Source organism: Globicephala melas, chromosome 13 (assembly GCF_963455315.2).
Source record: "Globicephala melas chromosome 13, mGloMel1.2, whole genome shotgun sequence".
Classification (NCBI taxonomy): Eukaryota; Metazoa; Chordata; class Mammalia; order Artiodactyla; family Delphinidae; genus Globicephala; species Globicephala melas.
This window is the reverse complement of record NC_083326.1, coordinates 70,355,920-70,378,682: the sequence shown is the minus strand read 5'-3', so window position 1 is coordinate 70,378,682 and position 22,763 is coordinate 70,355,920. Positions and strand designations below refer to the sequence as shown.

At 48.5% G+C, this 22,763-nt stretch overlaps 1 protein-coding gene across 1 annotated transcript in view; it reads left to right on the top strand.

The window, feature by feature from the left end:
* MYO18B (myosin XVIIIB) overlaps window positions 1–22,763 on the top strand; it is a 221,074-nt gene that overhangs the window by 194,398 nt on the left and 3,913 nt on the right. The window contains exons 40-41 of the mRNA XM_030859841.2: window positions 2,243–2,287; window positions 3,546–3,683. Of these exons, the coding sequence (XP_030715701.2) occupies window positions 2,243–2,287; window positions 3,546–3,683 (183 nt within the window). The remainder of the gene's footprint in view (window positions 1–2,242; window positions 2,288–3,545; window positions 3,684–22,763) is intronic.

Sequence of the window (22,763 nt, the reverse complement as noted above, 5' to 3'; positions counted from 1 at the left end):
GCATGCTGCAGCTGACAGTCCACATGCCACAACTGAAAAAGAAGATCCCGCCTGCTGCAGCTAAGTCCTGGTGCAGCCTAAATAAGTAAATAAAAATAAATCTTTTTTAAAAATGCTCATAAAAGGCCCAGGACTCCTGCTCTGGGGGCCTAAGTGCATCCTCTCCATTGCACATAATTTTTAAGCATCCAAGCATCTTGGCTCAAACGCCTCATTTCACACACCGGACACCCCGAACAGGGAAGAGAGGAGGCCAAGGCCACACAGTGAGAACACAAGGATTCAGTTGCCTTTCCTCCCAGGCTGGTGTTCCTTCTGCAGCCCCAGTGCATAGAGCCTTAGAAGAGACTCAGGCCACCAGCAGGAATAAAGCTGGTTCTACTCACACTGTCCACTTCAGTTAAAGTTTTTAAGTATTTTTAAATAGTTTGTTTAAAAGCCGAATCAGAAAAAATTTATATAGATCCTCAAGAAGATTTAGGGTCACTCACAAAGATACTTTTATTCTATTGCAGGGGTTTTCTATTGCTGTCATAGCAAATTAGCTCACATTTTATGGCTTATTAACTTACAGTTCTGTTCATTAGAAATCCAGTCTAATCTCCCTGGGCTAAAATCAAGGTGTCAGCAGAGCTGTGTTCCTCTGGAAACTCTAGAGGAGAATCCATTTCCTTGCCTTTTCCAGCTTCTAGAGTTTACCCACATTCCTTGGCTTGTGGCCCCTTCCATCCTGAAAGCCAGAAATGTTGCATCTCTGACTCTTCTTCCATAGCCACGTGTCCCTCTGACCACATCTGGGAAAAGGTCTCTGCTTATAAGGATTGGAGTCATTAGACTGGGCCCACCCCAATAATCCAGGATAACCTCCCTGTCTCAAGATCCTTAACCTTAACCACATCTGCACAGCCCTTTTTAACATGTCAGGAAACACAGTCATAGGTTCTTGGGATTAGGGATTAGGATGTTGACATCTGTGGGGTCATTATTCTGCCTCTCAAGAGGTCGTTCACAAAAGATGCTTTTTGTTAATACTGGAGAGGTCGACAAATTTTTCTTTAAAAGGCCAGATAGTAAATATTTCAGGCTTTTCAGACAATGTGGTCTCTGTTGCAACTACTCTGCTCTGCCACCGTGGAGCAAAAGCAGTAGTGGACAGAATGCAAATGAGTGGGGGTGGCTGTGTTCCAATAAAACTTTATTTATAGGAGCAGATGTGTAGGTTAGATTTGGCCCATGGCCGTCATTTACAGACCCCTCTTCTATTGGATTCACCAGGCATTCTCTGAGAGAACTTCTGTTCTAGCCTTTGCCCTGGGGCTAAAGGGACAAATATGATGTGTTCTTGGCCTGTGAGGGACTCTTTCAGTCTGGTGGGGATGAATAGGTGTTAGTAGAGACCCCGAGAGTGACTGGCCCTTGAGGGTAGGGACCAAGGAGCTGCAGGTGCATCCTTCAGAGGAAGTGACCAGGGTTTCTGGGAAGGAATTGCCCAGATTTCACTGAAAAATAAAGCTGGGAGGTCCCGGCCTGAGGAACCAGGATTAAAATGACGGCTCAGGTGTCTGAGGTTTGTGGTTTGGGTGTCTACACCCGTACACTGGGTGGTTGCACTCTGGTTAAGAGCATGAGCTGAGTAGCTCTTACAGACCTGGGGGATTCAAAGCTGCGTGACCTTGGACAAGGGTGTCAGCTTCCTCAACTCCAGGAGGGAGACTGGCAAGGTGGTTAGTGGGATCGTGTGTAATGCGTATTTGTTGAATCAAGGGATGCTCCCAAGACAATAGCTACTATTGTAATTAGCTCAGAGTTTCCCAGAATGCACTGGGAAAGCCGACCACCGCATCCCCGTGTCTGATTCGCAAGCACTCGCAAAGAATATAGAGCAAACGCTCATTGACAATTATGATGCTATTAATAGCAGTACTAGTTGTACTAAAACAAGAGGAGTGGTAATGGTTGCTACCCTTTAATTAACATTGCTTGTTTGCCAAGAGCCATGCTGAGATCTTTATAAGGGTTATCTCAGTCTGCTCCACAGCTCTGGGGGAGAAGGCGATTATTAGCTACATTTTACAAAAGACCACAGGAGGCTCAGAGAAGACAAGTGACTTGCCTAAGATCACACAGTGGCAAAGGTTGGAGGTGGGACTCAAACCCAAGTTTATTTAACGTCAAAGACTGGGTTCTTCCCCAGCCCCTGGCAGCACAAGGCTAACAGACTCTTTCTTGTGCCTTCTTCTAGTGTCCAGACAGCAGTGGATTGTAGCGGCAGTGGCAGAAAAGAGACGTAAGTTAACCCTGAGTAGAACTGAGCCAATTACACCAAAGCCCAAGACGAGCCCCTGGCCCTCTGTGTCCAGTTTGCAGAAGAAACATCCACACCCACCTGGAGAGTTATCCGCAGTGCCCACGAGAGCTCTTACTCCATGGTCATAACATATAGCCCCGGGGGTGTACTGAACCGTCCAACTTCTCGCAGACAAAGAGAAGCCCATGACTTACCATACCACCGTTCTCAGACACCGTCAGTCGCTCCCCGTTGCCTCAGAAGAGACTTTTTAGACTGACATTTGAGCCCTGCACATTCTGACCCTTACTTCCCCCCCCACCTGGGGCTCCTGCTTTCCATATCATCCGTGCCTTATGTACCTATGTGTGTGCTGTTCCTTCCAGGCCTGTGTAGCCAAGCCCTAACCTTCAAACAAGATGTAGCTCAACTGCCACTACTTGATTCCTTCCTTTATGCCTCCAAGAAGCAAATCAAGGCTCCCTCCTTGTCCTCCTTAGAACCTATCTTGTCTTTATCTACAGCATTGATAATTTTCTTTTATGGTTATTTATATAGATGTCTACTCTGCTATAATGGGGTCTTGAGGGCAGGGTCATTGTTGGGTTCATGTTTATAGTTCCTTCCCATGGTGCCTGGCATAGAGTGCTCTATAAACAAACAAACAAATTTGTGTATATATCAATATATAAATTTATTATATATTATATATAATATATATTTGAGTGAATATATCAACCAGAAAATAATCGTTGAATACCCAGAGCAATGAGAGGCCCACACAGGCCTCTCCCTGTGCTGCTTTCAGTAATAGGGGGCCTACAATTAAGTCTCTGTCCCCAAAGACATTCCAGCTTAGGTAGGCAAGGAGTTAAGGCCTTCACACTTGCCATATTCCATGACCATATCATTTGGTATGCAATTCAGTGCCAAACTTTACTCCAAAATTAGAGATACCTCAGCATCTATATTAGAGTGTTTATCTTCCCAAGGAAGAGCAGTGGTTATCAGCACGGGCGTTGGAATTGGGTGACCTTAGTCAAGACCCAAGCTGACCTCCCCAAATCCCGTTACTGTCATCTGTGTAAGAGGTGCAGCACTGGCTCCCACCGCTCAGGGACGGTATTGTGAGCACTGATTAAAGTTATGCATGTCAGCACTTAGCACAATGCCTGGCTCATGCTAAGGGGTGACTATCTAGTTATTGCTGTTACTGTAGTTGTCATCATGTTGACAATATCTTGCATTCTGCTTCTAGAGATAACGTCTCCATCCTCAGCTCCCAGCCAGAGGGCAGTCTGCAGTCCTGGTTGAGTTGTACTCTGTCCCTGGCCACAGACACGGTGAGGACCCCCTCTCGACAGTCAGCCATCAGCAGCTGTATCCTCAGCCCTAGGTAAGAGTATCTCCCTGCTGCCTCTGGATGACCAATAGCTGAAAGAATCTCAGGCTTTGACGGTTGCTGTTCAAGTCTTCCATTTCCTCTGTCCTAGCCAAGGACAAGCATGGTCCAGTTTGAGGTATGACCCTGCCACTTCCTAGCCGTGTGACTTTAGGCAGACCAGTTACCCTCTCTGAGCCTTCACTTCCTCACCTGTAAAACAGGAAATAAAATTGTGTTTACTGCTCCAAACAGGTGAAGTGATGGGAATCTAATACAGCCGTCCCTAAAGCACAGTTTTCCAGATGCTTTTAAATAGCAGGGGGTGAACATTTTTAAAAATAGCTGTGGATTTATTATAGTTATTTTCTAGCTAAGGCAAATCCCACTAGTTTTCCACTTATAGATCGTTTTGGATTTAAAGTTTTCTCTATAAACATATTTACTTAAAGTTTTTTGGTTTTTTTCTTTTAATGGGGAGTCCATATAAAAACTGTTAGGCTGGATGATTTCCTCCTCAGAAATTTCAGCTTTGTTTGAATGTCAGAATTTTATATTTTTTTCCTACCATAGAAGGAGACACATTCAGCCACAGCCTGAGATGGGACCCTCACAAATCTATAGGACTGGCAACAATGTTGCTCCAACAGATGGGCCCCAGGGCTCAGCCTTCGCTGTAGGACTTCAATCCATCTTTCCTCTTGCTTTTCAGCTCCATTCCGCTCAGCTCGTGTGGTTTTCCTTTTCAAGGGCAGCCCTCTTGTAATTAGGAGCTAATGGCCATAAATCAGAAATTATGGCTTAAGCAGATGCGTAGTTAAGATGAAATGCACACAGATGCTTGTGTGATAACAGAGGAACCAATGTGATAAGATAGAAAGAAAAATCACAAACTAATGGCGCAAACCCAGACAACCCCTTCCTGACTTGAAACGTGTTTGCTCTGAAGCAGGGAGTTGTCTCTACGAAAAGAAAGGGGTGGAAGTTCACTCCAAGCTTTCGGGCATGTTCAGGAAATGGCAAATATCTGGCATATGTCTGCTGATGATCTTAGGCTGAAAGGTTTGATGTCGAAAATATCAAAGGGAGGCTCTGAGAATGGGGTGCATTGGGGGAGTTAATTAAAGCAAGCTTATCTGATTACTGCTCTTAGTTAAAAACAAAGACCTGTGTGGAGAAAGAGTCATGTCCTCTATGAACTCAAATGATGAGGACTTTTTCTCTCCTGATAACTGAATACCTCTGTTTTTCCCCATCAGCCAGTGTATAAGGCAGCAGAAGCAGAACTGGAGGAATGTGAGAGCTCATTAGCATAGTACCCAAGTTGCACAAGTATAATTATATTAGGCTGCATGGTAAGGAATTATGCCCTGAGTTGCTTGGCACCCGTGTGAGCGGGAGGTGGGAGGCCGCAGTGGTTTCAGAACACGGACTGAAGTCACAGCATCCGGCCTCCAATCCCACATTCGCTCCTCTGAAGCTGCGAGATTTGGGGCAAATTTTTGTGTTTTTTTAATAATTTTTATTGGAGTATAGTTGATTCACAGTGTTGTGTTAGTTTCAGATGGACAGCAAAGTGAATCCGTTATACATATACATGTATCCACTCTTTTTTGGGTTCTTTTCCCACATAGGCCATCACAGAGTACTGAGTAGAGTTCCCTGTGTTATACAGCAGGTCCTTATTAGTCATCTATTTTATATATAGTAGTGTGGATATGTCAGTCCCAATCTCCCAATTTATCCCTCCCCCCCAACACCATTCCCCCCTGGTAACCGTACGTTTGGGGCAAGTTGCTTAACTTCTCTGTTCGTGTTTCCTTGTGAGTAGATCATTGTCAGGGTTAACGAGAGGATGCACTCATAGCCCTAGAAAGAGCTCAAGAAAATTAGCTGCCTTATTAGTGTTGGTGTCTAGCTGATGCCCAGAGTAACCCCAGGAGACTGATGTCATTACCCCCATGCCGCACAAGAGGGACCTGAGGCCGAGAGGTTAGGGAACAACTGATTGAGGAAAAGACGGCCACACCCCAGTTCCTGTAGCTGCACCTTGGGCAGCGCCTCCAGGCAGCCCTCTCTAGAGCCTAGTACCCCTTTTCCTGCCTGCTCCCCCTCCAAGTCCTCAGGCTTGTCCAGCTGCAGTTCAGAGCAGAGGGGCCTGCACCAAGGGCAGCAGTGGGGCAGGAGGCAAGAAGAGACCATAAGCTCCTTGTCAGTTTTCTTCATGTTGGTGTCCCTTGGGCTGGCACACAGATGGTGCTCTATAAATGTTTGTTGAATGAATAGCTGACCATAACATCAACACTTGAGCAGAAATACTAACTGTACTTGGTCACAGCTCATCATTGACTGTGACTCAGGGTCAGAAATTTGCTCCGTGTCATTCAGCAAGTAAGTGAAAGAGGCAGGATTTGAACCCAGGTTTGAACGCCTCCGAAGCCTGTATTTGTGTTTGCCACACTGCCATGACTCTGACTTTTATCCAGGAGGTGGATCGCTCACCTGGCAGAGTTTACTGGCAAAGAGCTGGCCTGTTACTAATATTAAAACTGTATAAGGATCCTTATTCAACATTCAACATCCATTCAAAAGATGTTTATTAAGTGCCTACTGAGTGCCAGATTCCATGGCATTAAGCCCTGAAAATTTTAAGCCCTGTCCTTGCAATACGTTTACAATTTAAAGGTTCTAGAACTTGTGAGTTCGAAGGGACCACCGGATTATTTAGTCCAATTCTCTCATTATATAAATGGGAAAAACTGAGGTCTGCAGAAGGAAATATCTTACCTAAGCTTATAGTAAGGTTAGTTAGTAAGGACTAACCCAGAGTTCAGGTTCCTTGACCTCCAGCTTTATAATCTGTAAATCCTTCTCCCTTTTAAGAACTTAGAATATATCTGAGAAGGGTACAGTCCTCCTGGCTACCACCCTAACCTCAGTTCCCTTCCCGAAGGTATCCATCGTCTTCAGTTTGGTGTGTATCCTTCCACATCTTTCTCTGTGTATTTATAAACATACATGTACTTGTAGCAAATACATAGCATTTTTGTGGGCTTTTAAAACACATAAACGGTATGATGTTATTTTATGTATATTATGCTCTAAATTCTTACGAAGTGCTTCTTTCCCTCAACAATATACCATGGAGATCTTTCTCTATCAGTCCACATAAGTCTATCTCATTCTTTTACATTCCTGCAGAAGAACTTTAAATGATGCCATGGGTTTACTAAACTGCAGTCTTCTTGTTTCACTTTTAGTTGAGTTCAGGATATTTGCTATTAACCTGTAAGCCTTTTTTAAAAAAAAAAGCACACGTCCTTATGCACACGGGCAAATGATTCTCTGGGTCAAAGGGAATTTGCGTTTTAAACTTGACTAGATGCTCCCAGATCATCCGGGCGTTGTTTGTGCGAGGAGGCGGGATAGCATACAAGGCTCCTGTGTGCTCCCGCACCCCCCATATTCCCTGGCCCATCACAGGGCTCAAGATATGAGTCCCTTGGGCATTCCCAAACTTGACTGAGAAAGAAGGTCACTCTAAAAAGAGAAGAGAGAGAGAAAGCAGTCTTCTGCCAAAAAAATAAAAGCGTTCCTTGTATTATTTATAAGGGGATGTCAGCTCAAGAGAGATACACCTAAAGCTTTATGATTTCCAGCCCAGGAATCATGCAGCTGCCGCTGACAAATGCAAGAGCTACTGGCGATGGAGACGCTAAGTTACCTCCGTGGCCCCGGGGGAGGGAGTTCACGGGCTTGGTGGTGGCAGCCACGCTCGGCTCAGGAGTCTCTCTCCACGGCTGACTGCGGGTGGTACCAGGGCGTCCAGGGCTGGTATGCTCTCCCCGGCCCTGCAGGGTGCCTGGCCTCTCCCTCCTGCCCTCCAGGCCATTGCCCTGCTGGAAGAGTGCTCCAGGAAAGGCTTCTCTCCTCTCCCCTCTGGGCCTCACAGCACCTCAGGCTTTCCAAGGCAGGTCCAAGCCCCACTTCTGTCTAGAGCCCCATCCCCACGTCCCACAGAACCCCAGCCTTGGTCACTCACACAGTTCCGCAGGTCCACGCACTGATGGGCATTAATTGAACCAGCTGTTCAGATGCTGATGTCTTATCACTGGTCCGTTGTTTCTTTCATTTTACTGGACAGTTATTCCAAACCATCCTGACTTTCCTCCAGCCCTGATTCCTCACTCCAAGGAGACACCCTAAACTCCTGGTTCATTCAAAGAAAACAAAATCATGGCCTGAACTTCTGTGGTGTCTATAAATCCATCTCTCTCTGCCCTCGTCTACCCTCCGGTCTCAGAAGATAAGATCCAGTCCTGTTCAAGTCGAATCCGTATCCCGCTGCCCCTTCTCCCCTGCAGTGTGCCCAGCATCCCCTCTCTCTCCTGCATCCTCAGCTTCTGCCTTTCTGGTTGTCCTTCCTCCACAGGTTATAAGCACCTTCGGGTCCTCCCCGTTGTAACTGTGTCCTCACCCATCACCTTTCCCTTCCCTTTGGAGCCAAGCTTCTTCAAAGCAAGGCCCACATGCACCGTCTTCACTCACCTCACGTTTCTGCCTCACTTTCCTCCAGCCCTGAGCCTGCCCCCACCACTGCACTGAAACTTTTCTCACCGTGTCAGCGGCTCCCAAAGGGACACACCAGGGGACGTTCTCCAGTCTTGATCTTTTTCTGGACTTCTCTCCTGCGCTGGTCTCTGTCAGACACTTCTCAGAACTCCCTGCCTGCCCGGCCTTGTAGCTGTTTCTGCTCCTTGGAGCTGCCCAAACTGCTCCCCAGCCCCGCCAGTGCTGGGGATCACGGGATGCTGCTCTCACCTGCTGTTTTTCTGTCCACCTGGTCCCAGGCAATCCTGTTGTGATTTTAACTCCCTCACCGTAAGCGGATGACCCCCAGATCTAGCCCTCCAGCTCTTACATTCTCCCAGGTTTCAAACGCGTATATCATATCTAACTGCCTACCTTTAGAAGCTCGCCGCCTGGATGTCGCCCTGGTGTCTGAACCCAGCGTATCCAAGGGGAGACTCCTCCCTTTCCCCCACCAATGTCATCAGTATCATTTGGTGGTTCTGTCATCCACAGAGCCACCCAAGCTGGCGCCCTTGACTCATCTGAGGCTCTCATCCCTCTCCCTCATCCCCAGTCAGCTGATCCCTAAATCTTGTTTATTCTGCCCCTCCCCCCTTTAAGCAAATGCTTTTTTTGGGGCTGGGCTGCGCGGCATGTGGGATCTTACTTCCCCAACCTGGGATCGAACCCACGTCCCCTCTAGTGGAAGCATGGAGTCTTAACCTCTGGACCACCAGGTAAGTGGCCGAGCAAATACTCTTGACCCTTTTCACTTCTCTCCATCCTCACTGTCAGTACCTTGAAGTCAGGCTACCATCATTTCTGGTCTAGACTCTGGCAAAGGCCTTCCGACCCCACCCTCCTCTAGTCCATCCTCTGAGCTTCAGCCAGGATGATCTGTCTCAAATGAAAAGCTGCTTTCGGTGGCTTCCCGTCACCTACGGCAGGAGCCAGCCAACCACCACCCACAGGCAAACTATGGCCCTTGACCTGCTTTTGTAAATGAAGTTTTATTGGACCAACAGCCATGCTCTTGCTTTTTTTTTTTTTTAATTTTACGTGTTCTTTATGGCTGCCTTTGCATTATGATGGCAAAATTGAGTAGTTGCAACAGGGATCGTATGGCCCCAAAGCCAAAAATATATGCTATCTGTCCTTTATAGAAAACCTTTTGTGACCTCTGCCTTACAGGATAGAACAGGGTGGAATTCAGGCACCTTAGTGGGCTTCCCGTGCCCTCTGTGACCTGGGTCTTTTTTGCTTCTCTGGTCTCATTTCCCTGTATCTCTTCTTCATGCTTTGTGCCCCGAACGGTTTATGCTGCTCCCTCAGACGCTGTGCTGTTTCCCACCCTTGGTCCTGTGTCCATGGTTTTCGCTCTGACTGGACCCCCTTCCCATGTTTCTTAACCTCATGAACTCTTATTTGTTTTTTGTTTTGTTTTTTTAAATTAATTAATTTTTGGCTGTGTTGGGTCTTCGTTTCTGTGCGAGGGCTTTCTCCAGTTGCGGTGAGCGGGGGCCACTCTTCATCGCGGTGCACGGGCCTCTCACTATTGCGACCTCTCGTTGCGGAGCACAGGCTCCAGACGCACAGGCTCAGTAGTTGTGGCTCACGGGCCCAGTTGCTCTGCAGCATGTGGGATCCTCCCAGACCAGGGCTTGAACCCGTGTCCCCTGCATCGACAGGCAGACTCTCAACCACTGCGCCACCAGGGAAGCCCATGAACTCTTATTTGTGACTCAGCTCAAGTGTCACCTGCCTCAGGAGACTTCGTTGACTTCCTGGCTGGGTCACGTGCCCCTCTGCCGTGGTTCTGCAGACCCCACGATTCCCTCTCCCATAGCACTTTCCATAATATGTTAGGATCATATGTTCGGGTGTCTGTCTCCCTCATTAGGCTGTGAACCGTTTAAGGACATAAGCTTTCTCTTTTCCTTCTTACCTCAGCACCCACCACGGTGTCTAGCACGTATTAGGTGCTCAGTAAACATGCATTGAGCAAATAAATGACCAGTGGATGGAAGTTAGATGGCCTCTCTAATCACTCCGACAGGGTGATTAGAAGGATGATGCTGATATGAAGAGCCAAGTGTGGCTTTGCCAGACAGGGTAACTGTCTTGTATCACAGAGCAAGTTGCTAGCAGCACGGAACAAGAATTTTTGGAATATAGTGGGGGAACCTGATGGTCTGGGGCTCCCTCTGTTGGGGGAGGGATGGGGAGTGTTCGAGTGTTTGGGATCCCCATTTGGTAGCCTTGGGAAGTCCAAATAAAATTGTGTGTATCCTGGTCAGAGACTTTATTTATCCCTCAGTTTCAATGACCGATCTGTCACCACATAATTAGAGATGCTGTGATTTGAATTTATTACCAAACATGGCTCTGCACTGTTGCTATTGGACTTGTACCATATTGCAGTGTGAGCGTGGAGATTATTGTATAAATTATTCTCACTCACATAATCATCGTGATTTTAATTACTGTGTAATCTTCGCTAATTACTGTTGTACGTATCATTTGCTTTGGTACTGATTTAACACAACTGCTTTTTCATTTGGCTAAAAGACGGCATTACAACTTTTCCTTTTTCAGGGAAAAATTTGCTTTCTGTAAACATTTGCAGCCCCATACTCTTGGCTTGTGGTTCTTAGTTTAAAAGCAAAAGAGGGACTTCCCTGGTGGCACAGGGGATAGGACTCCGTGCTCCCAATGCAGGGGGCCGGGGTTCGATCCCTGGTCAGGGAACTAGATCCCACGTGTACGCCGCAACTGAGAGTTCGAGTACCCCAACTAAGGCGCCCAAGCCACAGCCAAGACCCCGCACCAGCTCAACCATATAAATAAATTTTTTAAAAAAGCAAAAGATTTAGACACCACCATCCTCCTTTGATCAACCCCCGTGGATTTTTATGTAGGATAAGGCGGGCTTGAATCAGTAAAAAGTCTAAACTATAGGGGGTTTTTCGTTTGTTTTTTTGTCTTTTTTTGGCTGCGTTGGGTCTTTGTTGCCGTGTGCGGACTTTCTCTAGTCGCTGTGAGCGGGGCTACTCTTTGTTGCGGTGCGCGGGCTTCTCATTGCGGTGGCTTCTCTTGTTGCAGAGCACGGGCTCTAGGTGCAAGGGCTTCAGTAGTTGTGGCATGTGGGCTCAGTTGTTGTGGCTCGCGGGGTCTAGAGTGCAGGCTCATTAGTTGTGGCACGCAGGCTTAGTTGCTCTGCAGCATGTGGGATCTTCCCAGACCAGGGCTCGAACCTGCGTCCCCTGCATTGGCAGGTGGATTCTTAACCACTGAGCCACCTGGGAAGCCCTAAGGTATTGTCTTTCAAATAAAGTTGTATTGCTTTCAAGGAAATTCAGTTACTCTACTGCAGAAGTGGGGGCAAGGATGGGTCATGTGAGACCTGCTTAAATGATTAGATAAGACTCGTTTGTAATTAGTTCATTAATTATGTAAATGTGAATGGATGATATTTGGCATTAAAAACAGCTTGTTCTCAAAGTAGGTTAAGCATCAACTGCTAATCTTATTTCAATAGCACATTTATTTACTCATCTCTGCATTCTTAGAACCAGAGCTCAGGATCTTTTTTTTTTTTGCGGTGCGCAGTCCTCTCACCGCTGTGGTCTCTCCCGTTGCGGAGCACAGGCTCCGGACGCGCAGTCCCAGCGGCCATGGCTCACGGGTCCAGCCGCTCCGCGGCATGTGGGATCTTCCCGGACCGGGGCACGAGCCCGCGTCCCCTGCATCGGCAGGCGGACTCTCAACCGCTGCACCACCAGGGAAGTCCCAAGCTCAGGATCATTTTAATCCATCCTGAATGTACTTAATGAATGAGCCTCTCATGAAACTGGTTTTATGTCTTCCAGGACAAAAGGGTTCTTTTCAGTTTTATCAGTATTAAGAAGATTAGTGGGCAAGATGTGGAAACTGGAAGCATGGAAATTTTCAATGCAAACATACTAACCGTGGACCCAAGGCCTGAGCCAGTGAGGAGCCGGAGAAGCCTGGCTCTGTCCGGGGTTTATCTTTGGAGCCAGCATCACTCTTGGACAGGCTTCCATGGGAAGGGGGGCTGTTTTCTATCCAGAGCTCCAGGTCTTATACGATAGATCTGCAAATCTTTCAGGAATGTTGAGGCTCACCTAAATTAGACGCAAGTTTGCGTAAAACCATTTGGATTAATCACTGATAGTTCAGAACGTTCTTGTAGTGTCTTGGTTCTCTAACTGAGCTAAACTTTTGTTAAGTATACTTATCAAAACATACATACTGGAAACTGCATCTTTTGAAGTTTTCAAAAATTGGTCATACCTTTGTAATAACTACGAAAATTGAAACCAGACCGTTGCTAGCCCCCTAACACCTTCTTGTATCTGGTCCAGTCGTGACCTCCTCCTTACTCAAAGGTAACCACCATCCTAATTTCTGCTCTGAATTTAGATAAGCCTATTTTTTGAACTCTCCAATGCCTTTAAGTTTAAATTTAGCTTTTCTGTTATTCCTAAGTAGCAGTTTTCTCTGATACAAACTAGACTATCAAGCTGGATGCTGAGTGAGACTTTCCTACTCCTTTTGCTCAGCAAACATTTCTTCCTTAGTTTCCATGCCCAGGAGGACATGCAGGGTCACTCGTACTTCCCTCCAGTCATACGTTGGTGAACTGCCTTCCCCTCTAGACTATAAGCTTCCTGAATGCAAGGTTTATTCACCTCAGTGTCAGCAGCAGCTGGCGTCATGGCACTCAACAAATGACCCTGAATGGCTAAAAGGAGGAGTGGATGGATGGGTAACTTCCACTCGCCTAAAGATGCATTTTTATGCTGAACTGGGTGCTGTTATGAAGAAGTCAGAGATTTTATGTGGTTATTGCCATTGTACAGTACTCAGCTGAGCTAATGTCTATGCATAGAAAGTGAAAGAAAGCGTTGAAAATTTATTTAAAATCTGTTGAACCCAAGTTGAATCTCTAATCCGATTGGATTACTTTACATACCCAGTTTGTTCTTTCAGGACATTGTGGAGGTTGTATCAGAGGGCAGGCTCAAGTCTGAGAGCCAGTACTGTCCCGTCTCATCAGATTGTGAACCCCGGAGGCTCTCTCCTTCTCTGCTTTTCCAGGGGGACGATGAGGGAGGGGTTCAAACCAGATGTGGTTCCAGCTCCCTCTCAATTCTGAAGTTGATAAAATTCTCTAGAAATAAAACCAGGCTTTGGGTTGGGTTCCGACATAGGAGGAATCCCCTCTAGGTTGTGTACTGGAAGTTGGTTTTGAATCTCTTGGTTTTAATCTCAGAGAAGTGGGTTTGGCTGACCCATAAGTGGGGCTGCTGGGGTCTGAATGAAGCAGCCAGATGAGGCAGATGGAGCCTTTTTTCCCCTCTTTCTTCATTCCCACAATCCCTCATCTTTCTTTTCCTCCATTCCTTCACTGTTTCCACTCCACGAACTTCCCTTAAGGGACTCTTCTAGATCCTGGGAATTCACAGAAGAAAAATACAGTCTAGTTCAGAATTAACAGTCTTGTTGGGAGTTAAAAACAAGCAAGCAAACAATTATAGGATAGAGGCTGGGGGAGCACAGGGGCTGTAGGACCAGAGGAGACCCCTAGCCCAGCCTGGGAGGTGGGCGAAGGCTTCTGGAAGTGGCTGCGGTGGGGCTGAACATTGAAGGGCGAGTAAAAATGTTTTCTTTTCTTTTTTTTTTTATCAGTCAATAGAATCACCCGTAAAGTGTCCTTTCCTTCCCCTTTCCCTCTCTCTCTCCTCCTTTCTCCTCCTTCTTCTTCTTCTTTTTTTTTAAACAATGAAGGTGTCTGGGCACCATCAACTCTGCTAGCCTCCTTAATTTGACAATGGTTTTTTTTTTTCATATTGACTTTATTTCTATCTTTACCTTCGTCTCTACTTCTGTCTATATCTAAACACATTTTTTTTATGCCCAACAACGTGAAAGTAAGTTGAAAACATCATGACAGCTCTCCTTAAGATAATTTCACATCTTTATCCTGCGAAGAAGGACTTTTCCTAACTATTTGCACCATCATTGCAGCTAAAACGATGAAGAAATCCACTGTTTCATCCAAGATACCAACATTCATATTAACCCAGCTGTTCTGAAGTTGTGTCACCGTACTTTTTGAAAGAAGAACCCTATTAAGGGCACTCATTGCATCTCGTTGTTTTGTTTCTTTGGGTCTGTCTCTTAAAAAAAAAAGTAAATAGACTTTTTTTAGAGAACGTTTAGACTTACAGGAAAATTGAGCTGAAAGAACAGAGCGCCCATATTCCCCCGTCTGTGTCTTCCGACCCTCAGTTTCCCCTCTTATTAACACCTTCCATTAGTCCTTAGTCTCTTTTAAACTAGAATGGTCCCCTTACCTCCCCGCCCCCATTGAAACTGATTTTTTTGGTAGAGTTTCAGGCATGATTCTGATGGCAACTCTGTTCAAAACCCACTGGTCCTAGTACCTGGTGACCAGTAAGAATGTGTGGGTGAGACAAGGCAAATTCTGGTGACCCACAGGAGATACGTGGGCAGGTGTCCACTGAGGGCAGCTAATGGGTCATTTTTTTTAAGTGTCAAGGACTCAGCACCTGCTTAAGATCAGAGAAAACAGCAAGCAAGGCTTAAGAGTTATCTTGCCTCATAAAAACATTATACTATAAGGGATATAGGGGATTTACAGAGTCTGCTTCCTGACTCAAGTCTCTGCACCTTCAGGCCAGAAATAGCCAGGCGGAGGGCCTCTCTGCTGCTTATTCCACAACTTTCCTGCTTGCCATCAAGCAGGCCTCCCTGGGCATCGCACCCCCGTGGCCCCCTCCTTGCTTCGAGTCTCTCCCTTCAGCCGAGTGGCCTTTCTAAGCCCTAGTGTCTCTGCCTGTGAAATGTAGGCCCTTGCCGGTCCAGGGTTTTGCAGAAACCACTGAATAAGCTAACAGCTGGTAGGAGGGCTCTTCTACTTGGGGTGTCTTCCTCCTACCCCTCTTCCGAAAGCCTGACTGCGCCCCGCCGCCTTCAGAAAGGCTGTGCCCCCAGGCCCCAGCCCCTCGCCTCTCCCTTGCCAGCCTCCTGCCGCGTTTTACAGTCCACGGTTCCCAGTGTACCTGGAGCTGCTCGCACTGCTGACCCTTCTGCGTGGGTTGATCCTGTGTCCACACCCACAGTGTGCCCTCCGAAAGGCTGAGGCAGCCCGTCTTCTCCTGTGAGGGACCTAGCTGAGCATCGTATTGACGCATACTCATTGAGGCCGAGGTGAGAGCCTCGGCTCTGCTCCTTCCTCTCCATCTGCCCTCTGAGCCTCCGTTTCTAACTCTGTAAAGTGGAACAGTCAAAGACAATAGCCGGCAGCAGAGTAGAGGGGTCAGGACACGCGAATCCCGAAGCTGGGTTCCTTGGTTTAAATTCATGTTTCTCCCCTTTATTCCACGACAAATTACGTATCCTTCCTGAGCCTCATTTGTGAAATAGGAAGATTATAAGAGTTGCTGACTTAGAGGACCGTCGTGAAGATAAAACTGAATAACGTCTGCAGAGCCTAAAGGCGCAGTATACGGTGGCTCTCATGATGCAGAACTCACCTGCACGCTCTAGGGATTTAATACACGTCTCGTGTTTCCTACCGCATCAGGCACAGTGTTGGGCACCATGTCAGCTTCTATCATAGACCATCAACTGCTGTGTTGGACTCGGTTACAGTACCTTCAGGCCATCTTCAAAGGACATCTGGTTTCCCATCCAGACCTCGATGTTAAAGAACATCGATACATTTTTAATTTCCTCCTTAATTTCAGGGTGTTGATGAAGAATGGGGGGGGTGATAGCATGTCTTTGGGGATGATTCATGGCGTCATTAAATCTGCATCGAGGGCTTCCCTGGTGGCGCAGTGGTTGAGAGTCCGCCTGCCGATGCAGGGGACACGGGTTCGTGCCCCGGTCCGGGAAGATCCCACATGCCGCGGAGCAGCTGGGCCCGTGGGCCATGGCCGCTGAGCCTGCGTGACTGGAGCCTGTGCTCCGCAACGGGAGAGGCCACAACAGTGAGAGGCCCGCGTACCGCAAAAAAAAAAAAAAAAAAAAATCTGCATCGAGTTTCCTGTAGTTACCGTTGGCTCAGGCTCTGCGCAGACTCAGACCTGGGAATTCTGGTTTTTACTGTGTGATTGTGACTAATGCCAGTGAAGCCAGTGTCTCCCTGACTTGAGCCTCTCTATGTTTTACTCATTGTGTCTCAGTCGATTTTGAACAATGTATGTGTGTAGACATGAGTTCCAGTGGTTGAGGTTTCCTCTTAGCTTTCTACCTGGGGGGCGTGTGATGTTGTGGAAGGGCAAAGCAACGGCTTCAGATCCAGGCCCTGCCACTGAGCAGTGTGAGCCTCGAGCAGATGGCTTCTCACTGGTGAGCCTCAGTTTCCTCATCTGCAAGATGGGGTGACCATCCACATCCTGATGAGATGATACATACAAAGTACCTGCATTTTTCCTTCACCCAGTGTTCGTGGAATGTCTTCTGCTGTGGTAGGCACTAGAGAGAAGACGATGGAGCTGCATTCACAGGATGGCCTGTCAGGGGAGGGGGTGTGGCCCGACTTGGAGACACGTGTGTCAGCATCTGGCTTGCTCTGGGGCTGAACAGACCACTTGGGTATCCTCACCCCTTTTCTGTGCTGCTCAGAGCAGGCTCGGACCTAGGAATTGTTTATTCTTGAACATCTGCCCTCGATCCTCAATCTAATCTAACCTGATGGGAGGGGCCGTTAATTGAAAAACAATCATTAAGATTTTAAACATATATTTATTAGTAGTAATGTTTTGAAATGAATAAGTAATATATATGCAAGTTCAACTGCACCAGAATCCACCTGGCATGAAGAGCTGGGGGCAGGTGGGGGTGTACGTGGGCCACTACGCTCATGTGTACTGACTGTCCCGATGACGTACGTCGTCTCTGTGAGGTTGGGAGTTACTGTTCCCACTGGCACAGCGAGGCTTCACAAGGTACCTGGCTAGTAAGGGACAGAGCTAGGATTTGAACCCAGGCCTGTCTGCTTCCTGAAGCCCAGATTCTTAGCCTTGCAGGTTAGAAAGAGTAAAAATTGCAGCATTTCTGCATGATCATATCCTGATTTATCTAATAAGCCTTCATACATGTGAGCCACCAATACTTAGAGAAAAAGAAATAAAAGGAATCCAAATTGGAAAAGAAGTGAAACCGTCACTGTTTGCAGATGACATGATACTATACATAGAAAATCCTAAAGACGCTACCAGAAAACTACTAGAGCTAATCAATGAATTCAGTAAAGTTGCAGGATACAAAATTAATACACAGAAATCTCTTGCATTCCTATACACTGACAATGAAAGATCAGAAAGAGAAATTAAGGAAACAATCCCATTTACCATCGCCTCAAGAAGAATAAAATACCTAGGAATAAACCTACCTAAGGAGACAAAAGACCTCTACTCTGAAAACTATAAGATGCTGATGAAAGAAATGGAAGACAACACAAACAGATGGACAGATATATCATGTTCTTGGATTGGAAGAGTCAATATTGTCAAAAAGACTGTAATACCAAGGCAATCTACAGATTCAGTGCAATCCCTATTAAACTATCAATGGCATTTGTCACAGAACTAGAGCAAAAAATTTTTTAATTTATATGGAAACACAAAAGACCCCAAATAGCCAAAGCAATCTAGAGAAAGAAAGACGGAGCTGGAGGAATCAGGCTCCCTGACTTCAGACTATACCACAAAGCTACAGTATTTGTATATATTCTTTTGTTCATCAATTCACTTAATGGACATTTATCAGATGCCTACTATGCGCCAGAGGACTCAAGGTCCACTCATTCGTCCAACACGTATTTAGTGAGCACCTACTATGTGCTAGGGCTCTGGCACTCCACTCATTCACTCAACAGATGTTTACTGAATGCCTGCTGTGTGCTCAGATACTGTTCTAGGCACAGGAATAGAGCAGTGAATGCAACAGACAAAAACTCTTGCCCTCCTGGAGCTCTCTCTTATCTCCGCAACATTGCAGGGTTGACCTGGTTTCCCCCCATTGTACAGCTGAAGAAACTGAGGCCTAGAGAAGTTAGGTGCCTATCCCAAGGCAAGTGAGTGGCTAGTGAGTGGCAGAATCAGCCTAGACTCCAAGGGACAGATGTTACCTGGTAAGGTGACATCGGAGACACTTGTTAACCCTGTGTCTCATCACAGAGTTTGGAGGAAGTTTCCAGAGAAGGGTGCTGCTGGCTGTGGGGTTGGAACCCCACCTCTGCTACTCCCAACTGTGTGTGCCACCCCTCCTCACTGTGCCCGGAGCTCACAACTCCTAACCCCCAGGGTGGCCATCGAGGTTATAAATGGACGTGGCGGTCAGCTCCATGCAGGCAGGTGGCCCACCCGCTTGTTCTCCCCTGTATCCATGGTGCCCAGCACATAGTAGGTGCTCAGCCAGGGGTAACTCTTTCGGACCCAGCCTGGAGCCTGTGTGGCTGGATGCCCAGGAATGCCACTGGCTCCTTATCAAGCAGGTATGCTACAAGCCTCTTCCTGTTGGGGTAGACTGAGGGGCAGGTGCAGAAGGTCCCAAGATGTTTCTGGAGTCCCTCCTCAGAGAATCACAGTGCCCCCGCCTAGCTCGTGTCTGCACCCGTCTCCCAGAGGCTCGGAGTACGTCCTGTGCATCACATCTCTCCCTGGCTGAGGCAGGCACAGCAACGTCTTGATTAGCCACCACCCATACGTCACGCGATGCTAATTGAAGGGAGTTCCACCTGAGCTGAGCCGTCCCATGAGGACAGCTGGGGAAAAAAAATGAGTCTTCCCAGGCCCCTGGAGGAAGACGGGGGAATGTGCTTGAAGTGTCCAGAGCCAGGGCAGAAACGGAGAGGATCACCGTGACCCAGACAGCAGAGCTAGAACCCACACCCTGAAGCTTGCAAGAGGGCGTCTGCATTCAGATTCAGTTCTGCGGTCTCCACACAGAAAGGAGTGGATGCAGCAAACTTCTCCCTTGGAGTGGTGGAGCAGACAGGAAATAGAAGAAGATGCTGCAGAGGCGTGGGTGGATTTCTGGGTGGTAAACCCAGGAGGCAGCGCTCAGCCAAGCCGAGGCTTCTCTCTCTCTCTCCTTCTCCCCCACCGCGTCCCCATCTCCCCTCCCTCGCTCCTCACTCTGCCCTCCGCCACTGAGTCTACACTGCTGGGACTGGGTTCTGGTTTCCAGCCCCCCAGCTGAGGCTCTGAAGGCACCGACCAGACCGCTCCACCCCGTGACACCCACACATGGGCCCCCAGCAGGGCTCCGTGGTCAGTACTTGGGGGCAGCCAGGGGGGCCCTGAGCGGATGTCCCTTCTGGAAGATGCTGCTCCTTGTGGGCCTTGGGGAAGGCGGGCACATCTCCGCTGCTCTGGCCCAGCCGAGGTCCCCCACGGCTCCAGCCCAGCGAGCCTGTGTCCTCTGCGCCTGGACAGCAGCACACATGGGCTGCGACCTCCAGACCCCACTGCTGGGCTGCTGACGGTTTCGTGTGCCCCGGCCTGTCCCACCTTGTGGTCAGAGATGAGGAAGGCCGGCCCTCAGCTGCCAGCCCACACCCCACCTGCGGCCCTCCCCTCTGTCCCCCTGGCCTTGCCCTCAGCCTCCCTCTTCCTTCGCCACCTCCATCGCCACTGGTCTCTTCCTCTCCATTCCCCCATCCGTTCTCACTTCACCTTCCCTCTTGTTGGTCCTGCTTCTACTTCTCCCCACTTCTCTTTGCCCCTCCTCCACTTTCCTCATCCTACCTACTTTCTCTTCCTCGGAGACTTGATTTCCAAGGTAGACTTGACTCAGTTCGACAACGCTTCCTGAGCACCTACTGTGTGCTGGGTACAGTGCCGAGTCACGGTGTAGAGATGAGACTCAGCAGGGTCTCGACAGCACAGGCTGGAGAGCTGGGATTCTCCCACCCTCCTCTCCTTCTGCCCTTTTCCCCTGCTTCCTCTCCTCCCCCCCCCCCCCACCCTCTCCTCCTGTAGCTTCTCTTCCCTCCCTGTCTCGGCCTCTGCAGCCAGAGGGGAGCTGGGGCGAGTGGGATGGCAGAGTCCCAGGAGGCCCGGCAACAGGAGCCCTGGGTGCTGCCATCCCCACGTGACAGATGATGGAGGAGACTGAGCGCCCAAGACACATTCATCACGTCCGCCTCCTTTCAGGGCCAAGACAGGACGGAAATGACTTTTGTCAGCTCTGCGGCAGCCCAGTGCCCCTGGCAGCTCCAAGCTGTTTATTAAAAAAAAAAAAAAAAAAGATGAAGAAGAGAAAGAAAGGCATGTGAATGCCATCTTGCCATGTGTTAGGGGACCGATTCTAAAGTGATGATGTTGACAAACACCCCTTCAGGTAATCACACAGGAGCTCTGCAGCTCCCTTCCCAGCCTGCGTCCAGCTGTGACGGAGATGGAAGGTGACAGGCAAGAAATAGGAAGGGAGCAGCTGCTCTGGGCAAATTGCGAGGCTTTTGTTTGAGCACATGGGGGCCAGCCTTTGCCAGGAGTGATGGGACGCAGGGTCACCTGCCCGTTCATTCTCCTGCCCACTCCTCTTGGGACGTCACATGAGGCTTTCGTGGAGCCCAGTGGTGGGTTAGGCTCCAGAGACCCAGAGGTTGTTAGTAGTAATCGTAACGAGCCCTAACGACTAATTAGTGATGGTTAATAGCCATTCATTATCGATTATTATTAATCATAACTGTTAACCATTATTTGAGGAGCTAGGTGCCCGGCATGGGGCCCAGGGCTTTTCTTCCCTCCCCTTGATCTCCCTGTGAGATCAGGACAGTGACCTGGGCTAGGAGGAGGGGGAAGGAGTGCATCCAACGAAGGGAACAGCAAATGCAAACCCCGGAGGCAGGAAGAGCGTGGCGTGTCCCAGGAGACCCATGTGGCTGCAGCAGAGTGAGCCAGGGGCTAACTCACAAGACAGGAGGTCGGGGAGGGGGTCGGGAGCCTGAGCCCCTGGAAGACTAAGGATAGTGAGGACAGTGCGTGATGGAGGCAGCGCGTCGACACGCCTACCTTGGGGTCCATCTCGTGGTCTCCTCACCGCCCCCAGACTGTGACATTGGTCCTCTCCACCTAGCAGACCTAGGGCATGAGGAGGGACAGATGAGCACAGCCAGTCCTGTGCCTGTCACTCAGGGAACCTTTTCACAGAGTATCATCGCCAGGGTCCTGGGTCAGGGGAGGCTCCTGCTAGCATCAGAAGAGAGAGGCTTCTGGGATGGTGGGAGCTCAGGAAGGCAGTGCCTAGGTCCCTACCCGGGTCCCTGAAAAAGATCCCAATCCCCTACCCTATCTGTACTCTCCTCTCCTGACATCACCTCCAGGGGCCGTGGGCTTGGCTCCTTCTGAGACTGAAAAGCCCTTTGGGTCACTGTGGTCAGCTCTTTTCCCTTTAAACTATCCTACATGGTCAGGGGATGGAAATGGTGATAATCAGAGTGTGGTGAGCAGGACACCTTCCTCGGTCTCGTGCCAGCATTCCAACCTTTATGTGTAGGAGGCTGGCTCCTGTAATCCTTCCTGTCGTGACAGAGCAGCAGGCAGGGGCCGACGACGGGAACCTGCATCACCATCGCTCCCACCTCCTTCAGGCTGAGCCCTGGCCCCAGCTGCCACGCCCAAACTCTGACATTTGGCGCTTTTTTGTAAATTACAGCTTTGCTGTTGTCTGGGAAGGAGGTCGCTTGTCTTAGAGGGAGGACAAATAGATTTTATTTTTTTAAAGAACAGTGGATGGATTCCAGTCTCTCTCCTCTAAGCCCTGCTTTTCGTCTTACAGCCTATAATTTTGCCCCACTGCGAGATTCCCACTCTTCAGAGGCAGTGGTTTTGGCTCAGCTGCTGCAAAATGCCTCTGCCTGGCGGTCCCAGAATAGAAAGTGTCTGTCCTCTTGTGTATAGTCTCGGTTTCAAGTTGATTTGATGGAGCTGTTTCCCTTTTGAAGGACCGTTTTTTTTTTTGTTGTTTGTTTGTTTTTAATCCCACCCGCATCCCATGAAACAATCGGGTGTCACGGAGCATCTCGTTCAGGCGCATGTTTGGGTCACTGGCTCCAGCAGGCTCTGCTTGGTGGGGCTGTCCTCCGGGCTTGGCCCTAAATAAATAAATAAATAACCTCCCGTAGGTGCCCCTGAGTCTTCAAGAAGGAAATTACCTATTTCACAGCAGGCTGTGTGGCGATAGGTCCTATCATGTCAGAGATGATGCCTCGTAAAACTGAGTCCTCTCTCAGAGGTGCAGTTTTAACCTACTCAAACGCACTTAGTCAGGTTTAATTATAGACAGAAATTGCATTTCAGAAAGCGACAAGAAATCATTTGCGCGGCTTGAGTCTGCGCATTCAATCGTACGGTTCGTTGGAGGGTGCAGGTGGGGTCAGCATTTCCAAAGAAAAATAGTATTAGTGCCCGCGCTCTGGGGCTCAGTCGCGCCAACTGTGGAGACGGCACAGTGTCCGCT